General features: G+C 34.9%; 2 protein-coding genes across 5 annotated transcripts in view; one reads left to right on the forward strand and one right to left on the reverse strand.

The window, feature by feature from the left end:
* CD36 (CD36 molecule) overlaps positions 1-19297 on the reverse strand; it is a 170202-nt gene extending 150905 nt beyond the window's left edge. For 2 of the 4 annotated variants that reach the window (XR_008627317.1, XM_055121795.1), the window contains exons 1-3: positions 19203-19297; positions 18821-18870; positions 17000-17086 (exon numbers count right to left, since the gene is read on the reverse strand). The gene's annotated coding sequence lies outside the window, so the exon portion shown is untranslated. The remainder of the gene's footprint in view (positions 1-16999; positions 17087-18820; positions 18871-19202) is intronic. The other 2 variants (XM_055121780.1, XM_055121775.1) reach the window with 1 other exon arrangement.
* The window catches only part of GNAT3 (G protein subunit alpha transducin 3), a 45327-nt gene that overhangs the window by 689 nt on the left and 23911 nt on the right, over positions 1-20727 (forward strand). The window contains exons 2-3 of the mRNA XM_004602138.3: positions 10460-10502; positions 15908-16049. Of these exons, the coding sequence (XP_004602195.1) occupies positions 10460-10502; positions 15908-16049 (185 nt within the window). The remainder of the gene's footprint in view (positions 1-10459; positions 10503-15907; positions 16050-20727) is intronic.

Genomic DNA, 20727 nt, shown 5'->3' on the forward strand with positions numbered 1-20727 from the left:
GTTTCTCTTGCCAGTTTTTACATTCAAATGAATTTTTATGTCATAACTACGTATCATTCCTATGATCAAATGTCTTTATTAAGACATCTACTCTCTAAAATGTTCTCTATGTCAAGAATGTCTTAAGAAACAATAGTGGAATTACCAGTACTTGTTCCTTAGAGAAAATGAGTTTGTCCTTTTTACCTACAACTTTGTGGTTCCACACTTGTCCACAAGAAATAACCACCTAGAGGTTGGTGACTTAGCAATGTGTTGAGTTCAGTGCTTATGAAACCAATACCTAACATTCCAGAGTATTACTGAGACTTTGATAACAGTGAATGTAAGTACACATAGAAAAAAGCAAATAAACCAAGAGAGGAAAAGTCAAGTATTTTTACAAATATGTCTTGTGGACCTCTTGTACAAAGAATAACAGTATGAGTGGCGATCAAATGAAATTTAAGAAATTTTTATCTCTGAGTAACATTGTAAAAAATAAATATTTTAATAAACCAATTTTGCAGATTAAAGTGCTGATTATATAAAAGAAAGTATAAGTGTCTCTATTGGAGATACAAACATATCATCGGTAGTTTTTATGCACCATTAACTTTCCCAATACAATCATAATTACGTATTTCGCTCTATTATCATTACACATAGAATGCTTGAATTTATTTGGTTTCGACCACACATGCACTAAACTTCTTAACGATCTTTTTACAAATACACAAAATGAATCATACTCTCTTATGCTTTTCCTGTTCCAATTACACTTCAAACACTTGACAAAGTGTTCCCTCTGAACTCTGGGTTCTACACAAGCTGATTCTATTGTCAAGATCAAAATAAACTCTTGTCACACTGCTTTTATTCTCCTTTTAAATTTGTTTAGATTTTTAAAAATGGAATTATCATGAATTACAAAATCACAAAGATAATTGAGTTTCAGGTATATATTGTTTCACCTCCAATCCCTTCACCAGTTCCCACTGCCCTCCACCTATGTCCCCAGTATCCTTCCCAATTCCCAGCCTGATTCAATGGCAGGCACTTTTCCTCTTCACCATCATTCTTTATATCTTCTGACCTTCACATTTCTGTACTATATATATGTATATATATGCATATATATGTGTATGTGTGTGTATATATGTGTGTGTGTGTCTTTTCCTCATACCCCCCAAGTCAGTCTCTGTGGCAGAAATTTCCCACTCCCCCAATGTACTTTTCTTCCTCGCCCAGTGTCATATTTAAATTGAATTCAGAAGGACTGGAGCGACAGTACAGCGGGTAGGGCATTTGCCTTGCATGCGGCCGACCCGGGTTCGATTCACAGGGTCACATGTGGTCCCCGAGCACCACCAGGAGTGATGCCTGAGTGCAGAACCAGAAGTCAGCCCTGAGCATTGCCGGGTGTCACCCAAAAAGCCAAAAAAAAAAACACCCAAAAATAAATAAATAAATAAATTGAATTCAAATTCTCTAACATACTCTTTATAGGCAATGACACATTATTGAGAAATGTTCAGTGAAAATTAAGTGTAAACTTAACTATTCTATAACCTCTCCTTTAGATCCCCTTCCTAACAAAATGAAATGTTCCATCACTGAAATAATGATTGTTTTACATATATGTAGTCTGAACAAGAGTATTTACATTTCATGCATGCCGAGTGGGACTAGCCAAGTTATCTGGTATCAGATTCTGAGTTTGTAACTCTAGTACAAGTTATAAATCTAAAAAGTATTCTTTCAAACTTATTATTTCTGAAGGGGGGTGACCTTTAGCATTGGTTAGAAACTAAGGATAGTTCCTGTGATACTCGGCCTGATGGTGCCAGTTATGATACCTGCTCTCCTGGCAATGTAGCACTGCCAGACAATCTGTGCTTGGAGCTGCTAAGGTGCCATATCCTAAGGCACCGGGAATCAAGATCACAACCTTGCATGCCCCACACCTTTGAACTACCTTCTCCTCAGACTAATTCCCATCCTTACATGGATCCTTTATATAATGTATTTTGAAGTGTTTAAACACAAAATGCATCGTTCCAAATTTATAGGTACTATAATGTAGATGTACCACTTCTTATTATTGGAAAAAAGGACCACGGAATCTGAAATTCTCAAAATGCTACTTTACAAATAAATGATCACTTTGCAGACAGATTTCCTTTTTATGATATATTTAGACATTCAGTAAAGGGTGCCAAATCTATTTATTTAGCAAAAGTAGGCTTCTAGGAAACACAAAGATGACTCATAGTCCTAAGATATTTAATAATTGTCATCAAAAAATGATACATTCTTTTAATAAAATATATGGATGCCCTACTTAGTATATTTTCTTAAGAAAACAAGTCAAAGAACACAGATGTTTTCACTTATTTTTTGGGTACATTTCCTGTTAGCTTTTTAAAAAGACTTTAGTTACAAAGAATTATCCCAAGAATCAATAGTTGAAATGCTATGTAGGTATGAGTCTGTCTTTAAAGGTACATAGAGACAAATTTCTTTTACCCATTCCTGATTAAAATTGTGTCCAACTAGAAATAAAAGGCAATTCCCTTAAACAAATAAACTGTACACAAAAGCCCTCAGTAATTGTCATACTTAATCAGTAATACTTAACACTGATGATAATAGATAGCAAGCAAAAATTTAAGGTTAATAATGTGACACAGTTTCCTGCCCTTGACCGTCTCCTCTTAGTGCCCTTACAAGAAGCATGGGGATTAGGCAGCATTTCATACTTGAGTAGCATTTAGTTAGAAAATAAAGCAACCGACAGCAAGGTTAAAAATGCAAGTGATCTCCACTAGAGTATTTGCTAGAGTAAATGTTTGGCCCAAAACAGTGAAATGAAATAGGTTTGCTCTTGTTGCTATGTTGGCTTTGAGGTCACACCCAGAGGTGGGAGCAAACTCTCTGGGTCCTAAGTGTGGGGCAACTCTATGCAGTGCTAGCTGGTAGCAGTACTTGGGGTTCTTGCAGTGATATGACTGCGTGCAGCATATGTTTCCAGTCCACTGAGATAATAGTTTTTATTGAGGTTCAGAATAATTTTAGATATATACATAACATTTTTTTTGTTTGTTTGCTTAGAGGGACCAGGGGTTTGCCTCAAAAAAGCAAAGCACATGCCAAGCAGGGGCAAGGACCTGAGTCTGAATCCTGGCAATGAATCGTCTCCTATGTGCTGCAGGGTGCAAGACTGGGCCTCCAGCTGGGTCAACTTCAGCACTGCAGTGCCACTGGGCTAAGTATCAGTCAAGTGGCTCTCCACCCACAAAGCATCTCCTTCCACCAAAAGTAACAAACTTCATTTTACTGCACGCTCAATATGGCTATTAGAATATAGTAAAGCTATAAAAGTGGGGGCAATGGGGGAGAGACGGAAGGAAAAACTAATTACGGAGCATTTTAAGAAATTAAAAACAAATTTACAAAAAGAATCAGGGACCAGAGAAATAGTACAGCATGTAGGGCATTTGCCGTGGACATGAATAACCAGGGATTGATCCCAGCTTTCCATATATCCACCCCCATCCCTATCCCGGACCCTGCTCAGCCCTGCTAGGTGTGGTCCAAACAAACACACACACACACACACACACACACACACGCACGCGCACACACACACACACACACACATACACACATGCACACACCAAGTACAAACAAAAGTAAGTCATACTAAACATTTTTTACTACAAAAATAGCTGGTAAAACCTAAAATAAATTAACACTGATTGCACAGAGGGCAGGGCATTTGCCTTGCATGCAGCCAACCTGGGTTCGATTCCTCCATCCCTCTCAGAGAGCCTGGCAAGCTACTGAGTGTATTCTACCCGCATGGCAGAGTGTGGCTAGCCCAGCAAGCTACCCAGACTATTCTGCCCGCATGGCAGAGCCTGGCAAGCTAGGTGGTGTATTTGATATGCCAAAAACAGTAACAACTTTCACGATGGAGATGTTACTGGTGCCCACTTGAGCAAATCGATGAACAATGGGATAACAGTGCGACAGTGCTACAGTGCTCCCCCCCTACCCCCCCCAAAAAAACCACCCACCTAATTACAAGAATCAGCACAAACCTAAATTGTATTTTGAGTCAACTTCACCAGAATTCATGTGCTATTGATAAATTTCTTGGTATGCATGAGTCCATTTCAGATCTGTGCTGCATAAGGATATGGCTTCACACAGGGAGATTGCTTTTAAGAATAGGCAGTTTAAACATCACATTCATATGAAAACATTGAAGTAATAGAACATGTTAAGCTAGAGATGCTTCAAACTTTTCTAAAAACACTAAGATAGGCCAGAGGGACAGTACAACTGGTAAAGTGCTTGCTTCGTATGTGACTGATGTGGGTTTGATACCCAGTAACCCATACTGTCCCCCAAACTCCACTAGCACCAGCCTAGGAGTAATACCTGAGCACAGAGGACCCAGCCCTCCATATTTACCACCGAACTTCAGTAGCACCCGGATAAGAATAATACCTGAGTACAGAGCCAAGTGTAAGCCCTGAGCACTGCTAAGTATGGCCCCAAAGGTCAAAGGAAAAGATAACTTGAGACAGTGCTACACATAAGAGGATGTTCTAGATATTTTTAATCTGTAACTTATTCAGCCTAAGAGGTATATATTATTACCCAAATTCTATAAAATTAAGAAACTGACTCTCAGAGAAATTTAATTTGGTACACTCAGAGTCAGAAATAAATGCAAGCCCATGTAAATTTAGTTTCAAAGCTATATACAGTTGCATTCTTTTATCCTCAGTCTGAACTGTTAAAAGTGTGGTCAGGTGGATAAGAGAGGTCATTCCCTGTTGGTCCATAAAAAAGGGAAATAGTGAGTGGAACAAAATTGAATTAGTTTTTAAAAGACAATCCTAAACATTTTTTACGTGAATGGTCTGACATTTGGATTATTAGATATTTTATGGCAATATGTCAGTTAAACACAGGAAGAGCTTGTAGGGTGACTTTCATAGGGACATTTCGCTATAGATTTTATACTACAGTGCTCAGGCCAGATTAGTCTTTCCTAACCCTAGCAAGGTTCAAATCCAGTTGTTACTTTTTGGATCATGACAGAATTTTGTCCATGACCATGCTCTTATCTTATAGTTAAGTATTATGGCACTTTGGCCTGGCCCATTTTGACTCCAGGGTAGCTCACAACTTGCCTGGGTCCATCCAGTCCCTCGTCAGGACCCTGCTCTTGAGGTGCTAGGAAGTAAGGGCAACTGAGGTGTAAGTAGAGGAAATAGATGGCCATGAGTGAATATTATCCAGAGTCCATTAACTTCCAAGTTACAAAAGCATAGCATTAACTGTCTTCCTCTGTCTATATAAAAAGGACATTGCTCTGAATTAAGTATGCAAAGGACTTAAGGATAAGAGAAAAGCTATATATACAAGTTAACAGAGTCTAACCCTAGCAAGGTTCTAATCCAGTTGTTACTTTTCGGATCATGACAGAACTTGTCCATAACTATGCTCTTATCTTATAGTTAAGTATTATGGCACTTTGGCCTGGCCCATTTTGACGTCAGAGTAGCTCACAGCTTGCCTGGGTCCATTCAGTCCCTCGTTGGGACCCTGCTTTTGAAAGGTAATTGACAGGTTGAGGAAGCAAAGCACAAATAAAGAGGTTACAAATAAATACAAAGGAATGGGAGCACTGTGATGGGAGTAACCCAATAAATCTAAGCTCCCTGTGCCAAGGCAGAAAGGACAAAACAATGTTATTCTACTCTGGTATCATTTTGATTTTTATACATTAAACTATTAATTTTGGAGTCATGAGAGTTCATTCACTTTGGATAGATTTGGGACTTTTAGTAACAAAATATTTATTGAACTGTTTATCTCAATGAATATTCACAGCTGATTGGTTTTAGAGGGTTTCTTCTGTATAGCTTTGTGATTTTTAAGATCATCTAAAAATATTTATGCAAGATAAGATGTCCAAGGGCATGTTATCATTTTGCTATTATCACAAGGTATATATGAGAGTGCTCAGTTCTAAGTATAGAGAGCATATTGCTTAAATTTGGGGTGGGGGTCAGATAAAAATATGAAATAAAAATGTCTATTATTAATAATGAATTTACTATTAAAGCATCATTTATGCATGTATTAAATAACTATTAGGAACCTTATCAAAAGAAATGCATTCTTGAATTTTTAATTCTAATAACATTTAACTTCTATCATATTTTAATTTTATTTATTTAGTTGTATCTTATTCTAATCTCTGAATTTGATAATAATTTTAATGATGATTATAATATGGAAAGAAGAGATTATTTTAGGATACCCTTGGCCTATGTGAACATGGTATTTTGGTGTCTATATTTGGCTCTGTAACATTATCTAATATAACAAGAATGGGATGATTAATCTGAACTAAGACCCAGAAACATTGTGGGAATGGGACTCACTATGTTATTACTAAAATAGCTTTGTAGAGGAACTACTTGAACTACTTGAGTTCCAAGTAATAAATGAGATAAATTTCCTGTATGAATTTTCCTGTTAATCCTATAGTTGACTATATTGAACCTACATATTAGAAAGACTAAAGACACTACATAAAGAAATGAGTGATTTTAAAGGATTTTAAAGTGATTTCAATATCTTTTAAAGGAAAATATAATATTTCATATATAATTTCATAAAATATGCATGTTATTTTTAAAAATGTTTACTGGGACTGAGGGATGTTTGGGAAGTGGAGGAAAGGTGGCATCAGATAATGGTAGAAGGGAATTCCACCAGAATAGCTGGTGGAGAATTGGTGTAGAAACTATAAGATAATGATCCTAATGTTATGATAAAATAGTTAAACAAGATAAAACTAAATAAATGTAATAAAAATGCAAAAAATAAAATTGATTTGTTATTCTACTTCTGAGGCAGACCATGAATGACCAATTATCTTCATTTACTGTCACTCTCACCAGAAAGAGTGTTTGGGCCCAAAGTAATAGTACAGCAGGAAGGTCACTTAACTTGCACGTGACCAATCTGCATTTGATCCCTGGTACCATATATGATCCCCCGCGCCTGTCAAGTAGTGACTCCTGAATGCAAAGCCAGGAGTAACCCCTGAGCACACCCTGAGGTGTAGGCCACAAACAAACAAATGAGAACAGAAATAGGTTTTGAAATTTGCTATATAGACATTTTCCTAGTATGTTAATCTCATATCATCATCATCATCATCATCATCATCATCATCATCATCATCATCATCATCATCACCATCCTGTTTATCATCGATTTTCTCGAGCAGTCTCAGTAATGTCTCCATTCATCCTAGCCCTTAGATTTTAGAAGCTCTCTTTACTCGTCCTTCCCAATGGTGCTGCATTGGAGGCACTTTCAGGGTCAGGGGATGAGACCCATCATTGTTACTGATTTTGGCATATGAATGTGACACAGGGAGCTTGCCAGGCTCTCCCGTGCTGGCATGAAACTCTCGATAGCATAATACTATAAATTTTTTTTTGACTTTTTCGGTCACACAGGGGCTACTCCTGGCTTAGCACTCAGGAATTTCTCCTAGCAGCACTCGGGAAACCATATGGGATGCTGGGAATAGAACACGGGTGGGCTGCATGCAAGGCAAATGCCCTTCCTGCTGTACTATAGCTCCATTCCCAAAACTATAATTCTTCTGCACATATTTATCACCCCAAAACAAAAACAAGGGTGAGAGAAATAGCATGTAATTTCCTTGGCTTGCATTCAAACAAGTCAGATTTGATCCTAGTCACTGCATAGTCCTTAGGCACACCAGGAGTGATTCCTGATTACAAAATCAGGAAAAGCCTTGAGCACTGACTGGTGTCCACTGGTCACAGGAAAAACAAAACAGAACAAAACAAAAAACAAACAAACAAAAAACAATGATAGTTGAAAGTGATAAAAAAAAGCCAAACAGCAAATTGTTCAAAGCCAGAAACACATTATTTAAGGCTCATTGGTTTATTTTCGCACTTTCACAAACACAATGCCCAGCCATGAATAGTTGTCTTCTGAAAATCAGATGAGGCTATATTTTAATGTGATTTTTATTTTGTTTTCAATGATTCAATCTTATATGTAGCAGCAACAGTTATAACATAAGAAGGTTATATTCAATGTAACAGTTTGTGTTTTAATGAGCTAAATGGAATTCTATGAAGAAAAATTAGCAAATTGCTAGGTTAGTTTTGCTTTTGTACACTGTTACAAAATTTCACACGATGTGGTGCGTGATCCATGGTAGTATAAAACCATAAAGAGAAGAGTGCCAGAGGTTTAGAAGAGCAAGAAGTATGCTTGAAGTATGGTATCCCTATAAGTTCACCACTCTGATTTCTCTTTATCATGTAATTGTTTCAAATAACAATACAAAACAGATGAACTGATAGACATACAAGACAAAACATACTTCTACTGAGTAGAATTAAATTTAGGTGTACCTAGATCATCAAATATTTCAAGTCACGCAGAAACATGGCATGTGAAAAAAATAAATGTAAATAAAGGGTATAGGTATTAGTTTAAGTATGTTTTTATGTTTTCCTTATTTCAATGAGATTCTATTAAGAATCAGAAACTTGTCTACAGTCTTCAGAGTAAAAAATACAAAAAGGAAAAAAATTATCTTCCTAGTTAGAATTTATCTTGCAGTGATGGAAAACACAAGAAAAACTTAAAAGAATATAAAAATAATTTGTAAATTGTAGAATAAGTTTAGTCTTAAGGGAAAAGTGTGGTAGTGAGATAAAAGTAATGAAAATGACTGTGGTTAAAAATTAAACAGGAATGCAATCAAAAGGAAAGTAAAGTGAAATTTATTAGTTACACAGGCTGGGGGGCTTAGGGTGGGGGGGTGGGGGGTAGGGGCGTGGGGGGGTTTGGGGTGTGAGGGGGCGGGGTGGAGCTATACTGGGATTCTTGGTGGTGGAATATGAGCACTGGTGAAGGGATGGGTATTTGAGCATTGTATAACTGAGATTTAAACCTGAAAACTTTGTAACTTTCCACATGGTGACTCAATAAAAAATTAAAAAAAAAATTAAACAGGAGGGGGCTGGAGCAATAGTACAGCATTTGATATCATTTGATAGATAGGATTTGCGGAACGCAGCTGACCTGGGTTCGATTCCCAGCATCCCATATGGTCTCCCGAGCACAGCCAGGAGTAATTCCTGAGTGCATGAGCCATGAGTAACCCCTGTGCATCTATGGGTGTGTCCAAGAAGCAAAAAAAAAAAAATTAAACAGGAGAGCAAAGATCCTCTGATTCATATGTTACAATCTCATTTGAATAAAATTTAGATATTTGAGGTAACCAAAAAACATATCATTTTTTTTCATAATAGCATACAGACAACAGGTGATCTACAAGAATATGAAAAACTTTGTCATCTTTTATTATTAGGCTAATGCAAATCAGAAAAACCTATTTGTATTCCTCTTAAAATGTTTTATAGTTTATGTGAGTATATATGTATGCTTATATATTTATGAGTTTCTTCAGTTAATTTATTTTTTGACTTATTTTCATGAGTCAACATTCTTTATGCAAATTGATACCAGCTGTTCCAGCACTATCTGTTTAAAATGTAGCAGATATTTAGATTATTTTCTTTAGAAAACATTGAAGTTCCTTTATGCTTGGATTCTAAGATAATATCAGTTATGCCTTATTCTATATAGTAATTTTCAAATAATTTTATGCTCCATATAAAATTATAGTCATCTAATAAACTTTTGAGATATGTGTTGTCAATTTACAGAGCAAAATTTAAATATTAAAAGAATAAAGATGCCTCTCTTACACCCTTCCCTCTGTCTCTCTTGCTGTCCCAGTTTTTTGCCTCTCTCTCCTTCTCTCTCTCTCTCTCACACACACACACATACACACACATACCAACTATATTCAGAGCTGATCACAATATTTTATTTCAGTATGTCTTAGTTTTCACATCAAAACACTCCTCATTGTCAAAAAGTACTCAAATATGCTCATAACTTGAGTTATAATTAAAGCAATAATTTACTTTTGCTTGTTTTTTTAATCAAATGCAATGTACGGAGAGACATTCTGGGGCAGCACAGCAAGATGATCTAGAGATTTTAAAGTTAAGGCTACTTTCCTTGGATTTTCAACTGCAATAGTCTATGTTTTCCCTTATTATTATACTTTTCTTGAGTTGGCAGATATGCTCTAACTTGAGTCAGACCTATCTGGATCTAGCCTCAACAGGGAAGCATTTAATTTGCTTCTGCTATCCTGGGAAGTAGGCAACTGTTACTTTTTCAAAACATGGCAGATTATTCTTCTTCCCTACTTATGAAATTTATCATTAGTGATTTACTTATTAAAAATGGAAATTTAGTATCTGTAAGATTTTTTGGCACACCAGTTGATAATACTCTCATGTTTCTCTTATAGGAGCTGGTGAATCTGGGAAAAGTACCATTGTTAAGCAAATGAAGTATGTATTCCCTATTTAAAATATTTAATATTTATTTGATGTCTATATATTTGGCTATTTTAAAAATAAGTACTTTTGTAATATGATTGAAATTTTGAAATATTAATGGTAACTGTTATATTTTCTGTTCAAATATACCTTTTATCTTTAACAGAAAATATAATAGAGTAGTATTGAAATTGCATTTTTCTTTTAAAAGTGACTTCTCAATAAGATGAATACAAGGAAAAGTTATAATTTAAATATGTTATTCCGGGGATGACACAAGATTTTAATAATATTAAATTTATCTACAGTCTTAATAAACCAAAACACTTAAAATATGTCAAAATTGAGAAAATCATATTTTACCTAGTTATAATCTTTCAACTATGAATAAAATGCAGGTTTAGTTTATTTTCACAATTATTTTTATAATAATTTTGATTTATAAAACTAAATAAGTAGACCTATTTTTTTCTTTTTTTTTCACCGAGTAGCAATGAGTGTTGGAACATTAAGTGAACCTACATTTGAAATAAAGGAAATAATGAGCAAAAATATGCTACTGTTCAGTAATGCAATGCTTTAATGAATAAAATGATCATTGATGAATGGAAGTAAATAGGTAAAAAACTCACTCTTCTGTCCATTAAATTTTAAAGGACAATTATTATTATGATAGAAGACAATTTTATCTTATTTTTAATTGTATGGTATAGGATATTGTCTTTGTAACATACCAAAGGAGAAGATGATTCAAGTCAATGATATAATTGTTTACAATCTGAATGACTAATTTCTTCTCTCTAGGTTATAATATGTAAGTTTTACATAAACCAATACTTAAGCCGCATTTTTAAAATTACCCGACACCTGTATCTGCAACCAAATTTTTACTTATACTGTCTCTGAAGAACAAGACTGATTTATCCTGTTCACTGAATATACGGCTGATGGGTTCTCAGATCCAATTCTGTACCTGAATTACATTACATTCCTTTAATATACCCAATTGTGCTGACTATTCTTTTCTTTCAAGTTGCAAGTAGGATGGAATCCTTTTACCTCTTAATCATATAAGACTAAACGTAGCAAAAAAATAAGAAAACAAAAACATATGATCAATTATCCTGTGGTATACAGTTAAAATAGAAAAAAAAAAACACTCGCTAAACTACAGCACTAGAGATATATTTCAAGAGGTAGAGCACTTGACCAGCATGTGCAGGCCCTGAGCACCATACCTGGAAAGGCATGGTCTCCTGAGTATTGCCAGGCATGGCCTTGGTGATCCCCAAGCACCACTGAACTAAAAACTGCCAGTTACGTTATTTACTCCATAGAGGTACCCAGCACTTCCAACTATGGCTCCTTTAACACAAAACACACACATGCATACACATGGTAAAGGATTTTATTCATTGGTACATATCTTTTGAGAGAATGATCCTAGTTAATAATAAAATTGTTACAATCACAACTAGTTTTCCCTTCTTTCTATATTATAAGATCATGAAAGGTCTATTATATTAACCAACACACACATATGTTTGTATGACTGTAAATAAAGTTAAACTAGAAAATCTATAATATCTATGATTAGCACCTGACACACAAACACAAAGATTTTTAAAACAACAGGATTCCCAAATATAGGAATGAGAATAAACTATAAAAAGTTCACAAAAGACAAAGTTCAAACCACTATATGTAGATATCTTTGTTTAATCCTTAATGTTTTTTGTTTGTTTGTTGTTGTTTGGGGCCGAACTCAACAGTACTCAGGTTTATGCCTGGCTCTGCACACAGTGATCACTCTTGGCATGCTTAGGGGACCATATAGTGCGCCAGAGATTGAACATGAGTCTGCCATATGCAAGGATAATGCCCTACCTACTGTACTATCTCTTGGACCCCAATGAGTTATTATTTTTTACATTAAATGAACTAATTTTTAAATTATATTATTCAATTAAAGTGAGGCTTTAAGATAAGAGTTAGGTGTCAATCCTAATTAAAAAATTGGTATAGAAAATTCATAGATTTTTTAAAATAAAATGTACACTAATATTGAAAATATAACTGATTTCATGATACATTACTGGTTGCATTCCAGAGTCCTCTATTAAATACAATAACTTAAATTTTTAAAGTACTAAAATTAATTATTTTAACTATGTATGTGTAAAGAGCATTTTTTTAACCAAGTTAAAAGATCATATAAGCATATTTATTTCAACTAGGACAAAATAGATATATTTCATAGTATGGATAAACTTCTAACTAGTCCTTTAAAGAAAGTTGTTCTCAATGGTAGATCCAAAAGATAAACTGCATCTTTATTGGAATTTTTCTACCACAATAATTTGTTAGTTTTACAACTAAAAAACAACAGCAACAACAACAAAAAATCTCCTTATCCTGCCTCACAGCTAACTTTAGTTTTCCACTTTCCATTTATTTTAAGGCATTTTCATCACATTGGCCTGGGGGGATATCACAGAAATACCCTTAAAAATCATTGCTGCTTTATGAAAGTTTTAGGCCAAGTTTGAATTTCAGTTGAATCTATGGGACTTTTCTGTCTTAAACTTTACCCTTAGGATACATTTCTTTTTTTAGGACTGATAAAAGAGTAAGCTCATCTCCTACAACTTTTTCTTAACTTCTTCTTGACTTTTTCTCAAGCTTTTTCTTGACTTTTTCACTATCTTAAATTTTTCTCTAATGTGCTTGATTCTCCTCCCTGCTTATTTTACCCTTTTGTCCAAAAATAGTCACTGTGGACTTCAATGATATTCACTAGCATGTTCAAGTAGACTGCTCAGATTATTTTTTTACCTCAGGCACTATCTTAAGTAGAAAAGCATATTTATATGTTCACATATAGACTTCACTAATTCATGAAAAGGGGCAAATCAGAATGAATGACATCAAACTTATCTTCCCATCTGGTTTTCTTCACCCAAAATGATTACAGCAATAGCAGCTACAGTGACCCTTCACCTTCTCATCAAGTTATGCCACATCTACACAAGTTGTGTCTCCACGAGAGTCATTTATCCCTGTTGCCTTTGCCTTAGATCAAAGCAGCATTTCTAGTGTGGTTTAATAGTGTCTTGCTTAAAAGTTTCAATAACTCTCCTACTCTTTCCACTTCATTATCCACACTGCCACCAACTGATCTCTTTTAAAATCACTGTATATTCTTGAATTGAAACTTTTACTTACACTACTACTGTGCTGAGGGAAAACTTTGTTTTTTATTTGATTTTGTCATAATATCCAGTTTTTCTGAGAGTTTTCTTCCGGCTCTGACCTCAGCAATCACCCCTGGAAGGGTCTAGGGTGCCCTATGCAATTGCTGAAATGGGACCTGGGTTGACAATAGGCCAGGCAAGTGCCTTAACCACTGTGATCTCTCTCCAGTCCATCCTGCCAACTTACTGACTGGAAATATTATTTTGTTTACCTCCTGCAACCTCACAACAGAGCCTGGCAAGCTCCCTGTGGTGTATTCCATATGATCCAAACAGTATAATAGCATGTCTCATCTCCCTGACCCTGAAAGAACCTCCAACCGTTGGGAAAGATGAGTAAGGAGAGGCTGCTAAAATCTCAGGGCTGGGACGAATGGAGACATTACTGGCTTGATTGATGAACAACGAGATGACAGTGATCCAGTGATACAGTGGTCAAATATCTTGCCATGGTACATAAACACTTCAAAATCAATCCAGAAATCTCATTTTCCATATGTACCATAAATTCTCTCTTTAAAACTGTTTTCTCCCAAAACACTCAACATTATAAATGTCATATTATGGAAGGTAGTATAAAGAGGTGACTAAGATCACAGACTCTAAAGTTAAGTTGTGTTTGCTGACCAACTGTCTCACACAATGAATAAATAAGGGGTAATCACTGAGTTTATTGTTTTGCTTTTCAATAAAAGTTTCATCATCCTATGGTGAAAATAGGGACACAACTTATTCTAAAAAAGCAAGCCTAAATCCCCTGATGTTTATTTGTAATTGTCCTCTTTTATGCAATGATTAAAATTATTTTCCAATTTCACCTATTAAAAAATGGGATTTCTTTCATGAACATTTTTTGATGGTTCTATAAGGACAATTGATGAACTTTTTACTAAAAGTCTTTACTTATTTGTTTAATAAGACAAAGCAAATGTAACGCTGTCTAAATCATAAAGTCATTATTAGAAAGAAAATATAAAAAAATGAAAATCATAATTGTTGGCCAGAAGGTAGTACAGCAGTTAGGGCATATGCCTAGCATGCAGTTGGACTGGATTTGATCCTTGGTACCATAATATTAAGTATCACTGAGTGACCCTACTGGACCCTGTCATCACTGGGCCCAGGTAGCACTCCATGTTGTGGTTTTAGTATGAGTTTTTGACCCAACTGACAGTATTACCAGAAGTGACCCTCCAGACTGCTGAGCACTTTTTGGGAGGGTGCAAAACAAAGTAGTAAGTATAGATTTTATTTACTCTTTGATTACATAATCCTTAGTTTGAAAATCTTGGAAAGCACTTAAATTATTTTATTTCCCATACTAAAGTTAATATGTCTGGATAGAAGAAAAATCCTTAGTAATTTAATATCTGAAATTTACCTAATAAAGACAAAATATTTCAAAAAACTACAAACTAAAAAGAACAACAACTAGCATATATACACATATTAATCTAATAGCCAACACTACTATTTTCTGCCAGAAATTGTTAGTAAATTGTTCACTTGACTCTAGATTGAATGGACAGAAAAGTTCAGCCAAACAAAATGTGTACAAGTTTTAGCTTTGAGAACTCAGTGGCACGTACACAGATGGAAAAGTGACAAAGCATTTAATAGTTTGTAATTACCTACATTTTAAAAAAAGATGCCTTTGTTAGTGCTATAAATAGAGAACAGGCACTCCTATTTCCCACTGTGTCTTAAGTGATAGGAAAAGACATGAGTGTTCTACTAAATTACTTCACTTCCTCTAGAGAGCATGTTGTAAACACTACACAAAATTTTGTAACTCTATATATATCCTTGTGCTGGGAATGTAGAAGACTTTCTCCTAAAGAAGTAGAAATTATGTAGATATAATGACTATACTTTATACCTTTTACTCAGTTGTCATGAAGTGAAATTCTAAGTCATTTTCACCTTATGCATGAGTTACTCAGGATGTTGTATCAAATACCCGGGATAACAAAAATCTGAAGTATCACAATTGCTCACATTTAGCTTACCCATATAAGTAAAATTCTTTTTTAATGAATATATGTTTACCCAAATAATCAATCATGTTACTACAAACATTTATTAAGCCAAATTATTGTTAATGTGTTTTGATATTACAATCAATTGTTCAACTAAAACATTTTTTTACTGTTTATATTATAGAATCATCCACAAGAATGGTTACAGTGAGCAGGAATGCCTGGAGTTCAAAGCAGTAGTTTATAGCAATACATTGCAATCCATCCTAGCTATTGTGAAAGCCATGAATACACTTGGGATTGATTATGTAAATCCCAGAAGTTCAGTAAGTATATAAATAATGAGCCATTAGATGGTAGAACTTCATAAATTTGTAGTACTAATCAATACAAAAAATTTAAGCACATAAAGTGTGAATTTAGGAAACATAAATTCTGTTTACTTTAAAGGTTTCTGTTTTCTTCAAATAAAATTTTTTCTGATAGACCACATGCTACGACATATTAAATCTTTTCCTAGTCCCTAACAACTGTGCAGTAATATACTATATTATACAAAGTTTGATAAATACAAACACATTTGTTTCAAAAAACAACCTTTGCTATGTCTGTATTTATTATAGCACTCTAGCACTTTTGTCCTGTTGTTCATCGATTTGCTTGAGCTGGCACCAGTAATGTCTCCATTGTGAGATTTGTTGTTACTGTTTTTGGCATATTGAATATGCCACGGGTAGATTGCCAGGCTTTGCCGTGTCAACAGGATACTCTCGGTAGCCTGCTGGGCTCTCTGAGAGGGACCAAGGAATCCCGAATCGGCTGTGTGCAAAGCAAACGCCCTACCTGCTGTGCTATCACTCCAGTTCTGTATTTATTATATTATTCAAATTATGAGTCAATTTATAAATACCATTGTATTCAATCACATTTCAATAAAGTTCAGTCAGAAGACAATGACTATATGACAATAGGAAAAAGTCTTATTTATTAATATATCATTTTTAAAGTAAAGTGTATGATTAAGAAAGTGTTCATAATATATATGTGTATATACTCAAATGGTGAGAGTTTCATATGTAGTAAAATTGAGTTTCATTTTCCATACGTTTTATAATATTTTGTTAAAATACATTTAAATGTATTTACCATAAAAACAGCAATGTACAAACATACCACAGTACTTTAGTTGGCAAGAAAAACAGTATTATTCAAAGAACAATAGTTGACCACACCCCCCCTCTAAAGAAATCAGCATAAACAATTCACAAGAGCTCACCTATTTCTCTATGACCCCTTCAAGAATGGCTGGTTGCCTCCAGAGGATGTGAACTGTTTCCCAAATGACTCTTGAGAACTCGTTATTCTAATAATAAAAATAAAGGGGAACAGTACAGTAAGTACAGAGACTCGCATGAGTACTTCTCTCCCCACCACCTGTTGGTAGTTAGGCTGTCAGAATCCCTTAAGAGGAAAAGAAATATCCTCTTTTCTTGCTGTCTGTCAATTTTATAAAGGAAATCCTGGTTTTTGTTGTTTTTTTTTTACTTTCTGAAAATGAACAAAGAAATGCTTTGTATGTCCTTAGAATAGATTGTTTTTCATTTTTTTAATTTAAATTAAAAAAAATGATTCTTCCTTAGGTTTTTGTGTTATAATAAGTTTTTGTTTGTTTGTTTGTTTGTTTTTTGGGGTCACACCCAGTGATGCACAGGGGTTATTCCTGGCTCATGCACTCAGGAATTACTCCTGGCGGTGCTCGGGGGACCATATGGGATGCTGGGAATCAAACCCAGGCCGGCCGTGTGCAAGGGAAACGCCCTATCAGCTGTGCTATTGCCCCGTTATAATAGTTTTTAAGTTTAGGCCATTGATGTACAAAGTTACTGCACACTTCTGCCACTGAAGTGCCTGAGATTTTTCTATCAGAATATCTGCTAGACTTTTTATTTTTCAGAACTGACTTGAATAAGTCACTCAGTACTGCCTTATGTTTACAGATTACACTTCCCCCTCTTATATATCGGAGAAGAACTCGTAATACAGGAACTGAACTCCACTATCCTTTCATTTCTTATCCTTCCTTCACTCGTCGGTTTGTTCAAAGAGCTCACCTCTTTGACACTGACTTTTCCAAAGAACCTAGGATTTTAAACTGCCCCTGAGAGACCTCACATATCTCTGCTGTTTAAAGACATGACTAATGAGAACCAAAGAGTAGCAATATGACACTCGTTAAATGGCTAAATTTTAAAAACAAAAAATCATTTCTAGTTTTCTTAATAGGGGGATTTTTATTAAATGCTTTCAATGATTTGGAATATTCAAAAATTTTTCCTCCTTCTAAGCAACAGGGGCTTAGAAATAGTTGTTCCTTCTAACATATCCTTGAGAATAATTCAACAATGCATTAATTTTCATCCATAACAGTACATATCTGTATCATAGATGCTGGAAATCTATGTCTGGCCTAGTGCTACTTATTTACATATATTCTGCTTCAGACAGCCTCAGGTTTTTAAACAAGTGGTATCAGCAATCAACATAAGGCTGAATTGGTTGGTTAAGAGACTCTTAATAATCTTTCAATCAGATATGGAAAAATAATAGATTTTATAAATGATTGCCATTGTACTGATCTAAAAATAAACATAAAAGTAACTTTTTAGATTGTACAATAAAACTGTAAGTAGAATAACCCAAATACTTCTCAGCAATTGGTATTCTTCTCCAGAGTTTCCATGTTCTCACACACTGAACATTATAGTTGTCAGGTACTAGATAGTTTATATTCTGATTTTAACTGATATAAACCTCAATCACATTTTTTGGCATTTGTGTTTAAATTAATATACTCTTTATTTAAAATGTTTATTTAATAGATTAATTGCTTAACACTTTAGCTATGTATGACTTTAATAGCTCTAGCATCCTATGGTTAAGCATTTAGCCTTTAATTTTGTTTACACATGTTTAAATAATTTTGCAGAACCATTCATGCATCACACAGAGATAAATTCAAAAAGGAAAAAGATCATAATTGAAGATTTGCAGGAGTCACAATGTTCCCTTATTTCATATTTTTAAACAAGCTACTTACCCTAAATTTCTCTGCATCCACAAAATAAGTTCCTCACTAAATGACAATGACTAAATGAAAAAAGCACAAACATTAAAAATTTACTTAAAACCAAAGTACTACAGAATGCAAACTTGTAATAAATATTAGGACTTATTCCTTCCAATAATCATTTTGAACATAGGCTCATTAAAATATACGTATAGGTTCTACACATTAAAACTATTTGAAAAAATTATGTCATTAAAATATTATTCACTGTCAGCTAAATTCCTATGACAATTAAGCAGAAAATGAGATGAAAATAGTTATGCCCCCCCCCGATAGACAAGTCTGATATTGAGCAGCAAAATGGATAGTAGATAAGATGCTTGCCTTACACAGAGCCAAACCCAGTTTGTACCTGACGTCCCATATAGTCTCCCAAGCAATACCACGAGTGATTCCGGGGTGCAGAGCCAGGAATAAGGCCTGAATAGCACGAGATATGGCCCCAAAACTGAAAAAAAAAAAAACCGGAAATCACCAAAAAATTTATTCAAGTTAAAAGGTCTTAGAAGTTCAGGCATGAAAATTATTTTAAAGTATTTCCCTACTATTATAGGCCAATGATGTCAATTTTTGAATTATCAATTTGATTTAGTAATATTGTGCTTGGTAAAGTAAATCAATGGGGTTATAAATGAGTTATGACTGCATAATCCAAAGAAGTGAGTTTAGAAATGAGAAATGAACACAGTAACAGAATTTAAATAGTTTCTTCTTTCTCTTCCTTCTTTCTTTCTTTCTTTCTTTCTTTCTTTCTTTCTTTCTTTCTTTCTTTCTTTCTTTCTTTCTTTCTTTCTTTCTTTCTTTCTTTCTCCCTTTCTTTCTTTCTCTCTTTCCTTTCTTTATTTCCCTTTTTTTTTCATGAGGCTATAGCTAAGGAGGAGAGATGAGCTCTATAGTTGAAATGGGAGTAAAGATGGTTGATTTTGACTATTTTCCCTAACAGTTGGTAGATAACTTTTATAAATTCAGACACTATAAATATGATTTCAAAGCTGAAAAATAAGAGGTTGATATTAGAAGGAATTTAATAATTTTAGTTTATTCCTAAATAATGGACTGGAGTGACAGTACAGCAGGTAGGGCATTTGCCTTGCTCGTGGCCAACCCGAGTTCGATTCTTCTGTCACTCTCGGAGAGCCCAGTAAGCTACAGATAGTATCCCACCCACGGGGCAGAGCCTGGCAAGCTCCCCATGGCGTATTCAATGTGCCAAAAGCAGTAACAGCAATTCTCACAATGGAGACATTACTGGTGCCTACTCGAGCAAACCCATGAACAACAGGATGACAGTGCTACAGTGCCTAAATAATATTACTAATTTTTTTATAACATCAAAACTATATGCTTGAATAGAAAAAAGTGTCAAATCTCAAATATATTTTAACAAGGGATTTTAGTACTGAGACTACCTTTAACTTAGTGCCTTGCAAAATGAACTTTAAGGTGTAAGTCGAAGTATACCCACTATACTATGTTCTAGCCCTTCAATTGGGAGATTTTTTAAAAACCCACAACAAACTTTTGCAGCACTTAACACCCAGAGATGTGACTAATTTAGTTTGGTTTCTTATATCAAATATATATGCCGATATATATATTTTAAGTGTCCTATATTTTAGATTTTTTTTTTTTGCTTTTTAGGTCACACCCGGCAATGCACAGGGGTTACTCCTGGCTCTGCACTCAGGAATTACCCCTGGCGCTGCTCAGGGGCCCATATGGGATGCTGGGAATCAAACCCGGGTCAGCCGCATGCAAGGCAAACGCCCTACCCGCTGTTGGGCTTTCACCTTTCACATGGCCGACCTGAGTTCGATTCCTCCGCCCCTCTCGGAGAGCCCTGCAAGCTACTGAGAGTATCAAGCCCGCGCAGCAGA

The sequence above is a fragment of the Sorex araneus genome, chromosome 1 (genome assembly GCF_027595985.1).
Source record: "Sorex araneus isolate mSorAra2 chromosome 1, mSorAra2.pri, whole genome shotgun sequence".
Taxonomy (NCBI): domain Eukaryota; kingdom Metazoa; phylum Chordata; class Mammalia; order Eulipotyphla; family Soricidae; genus Sorex; species Sorex araneus.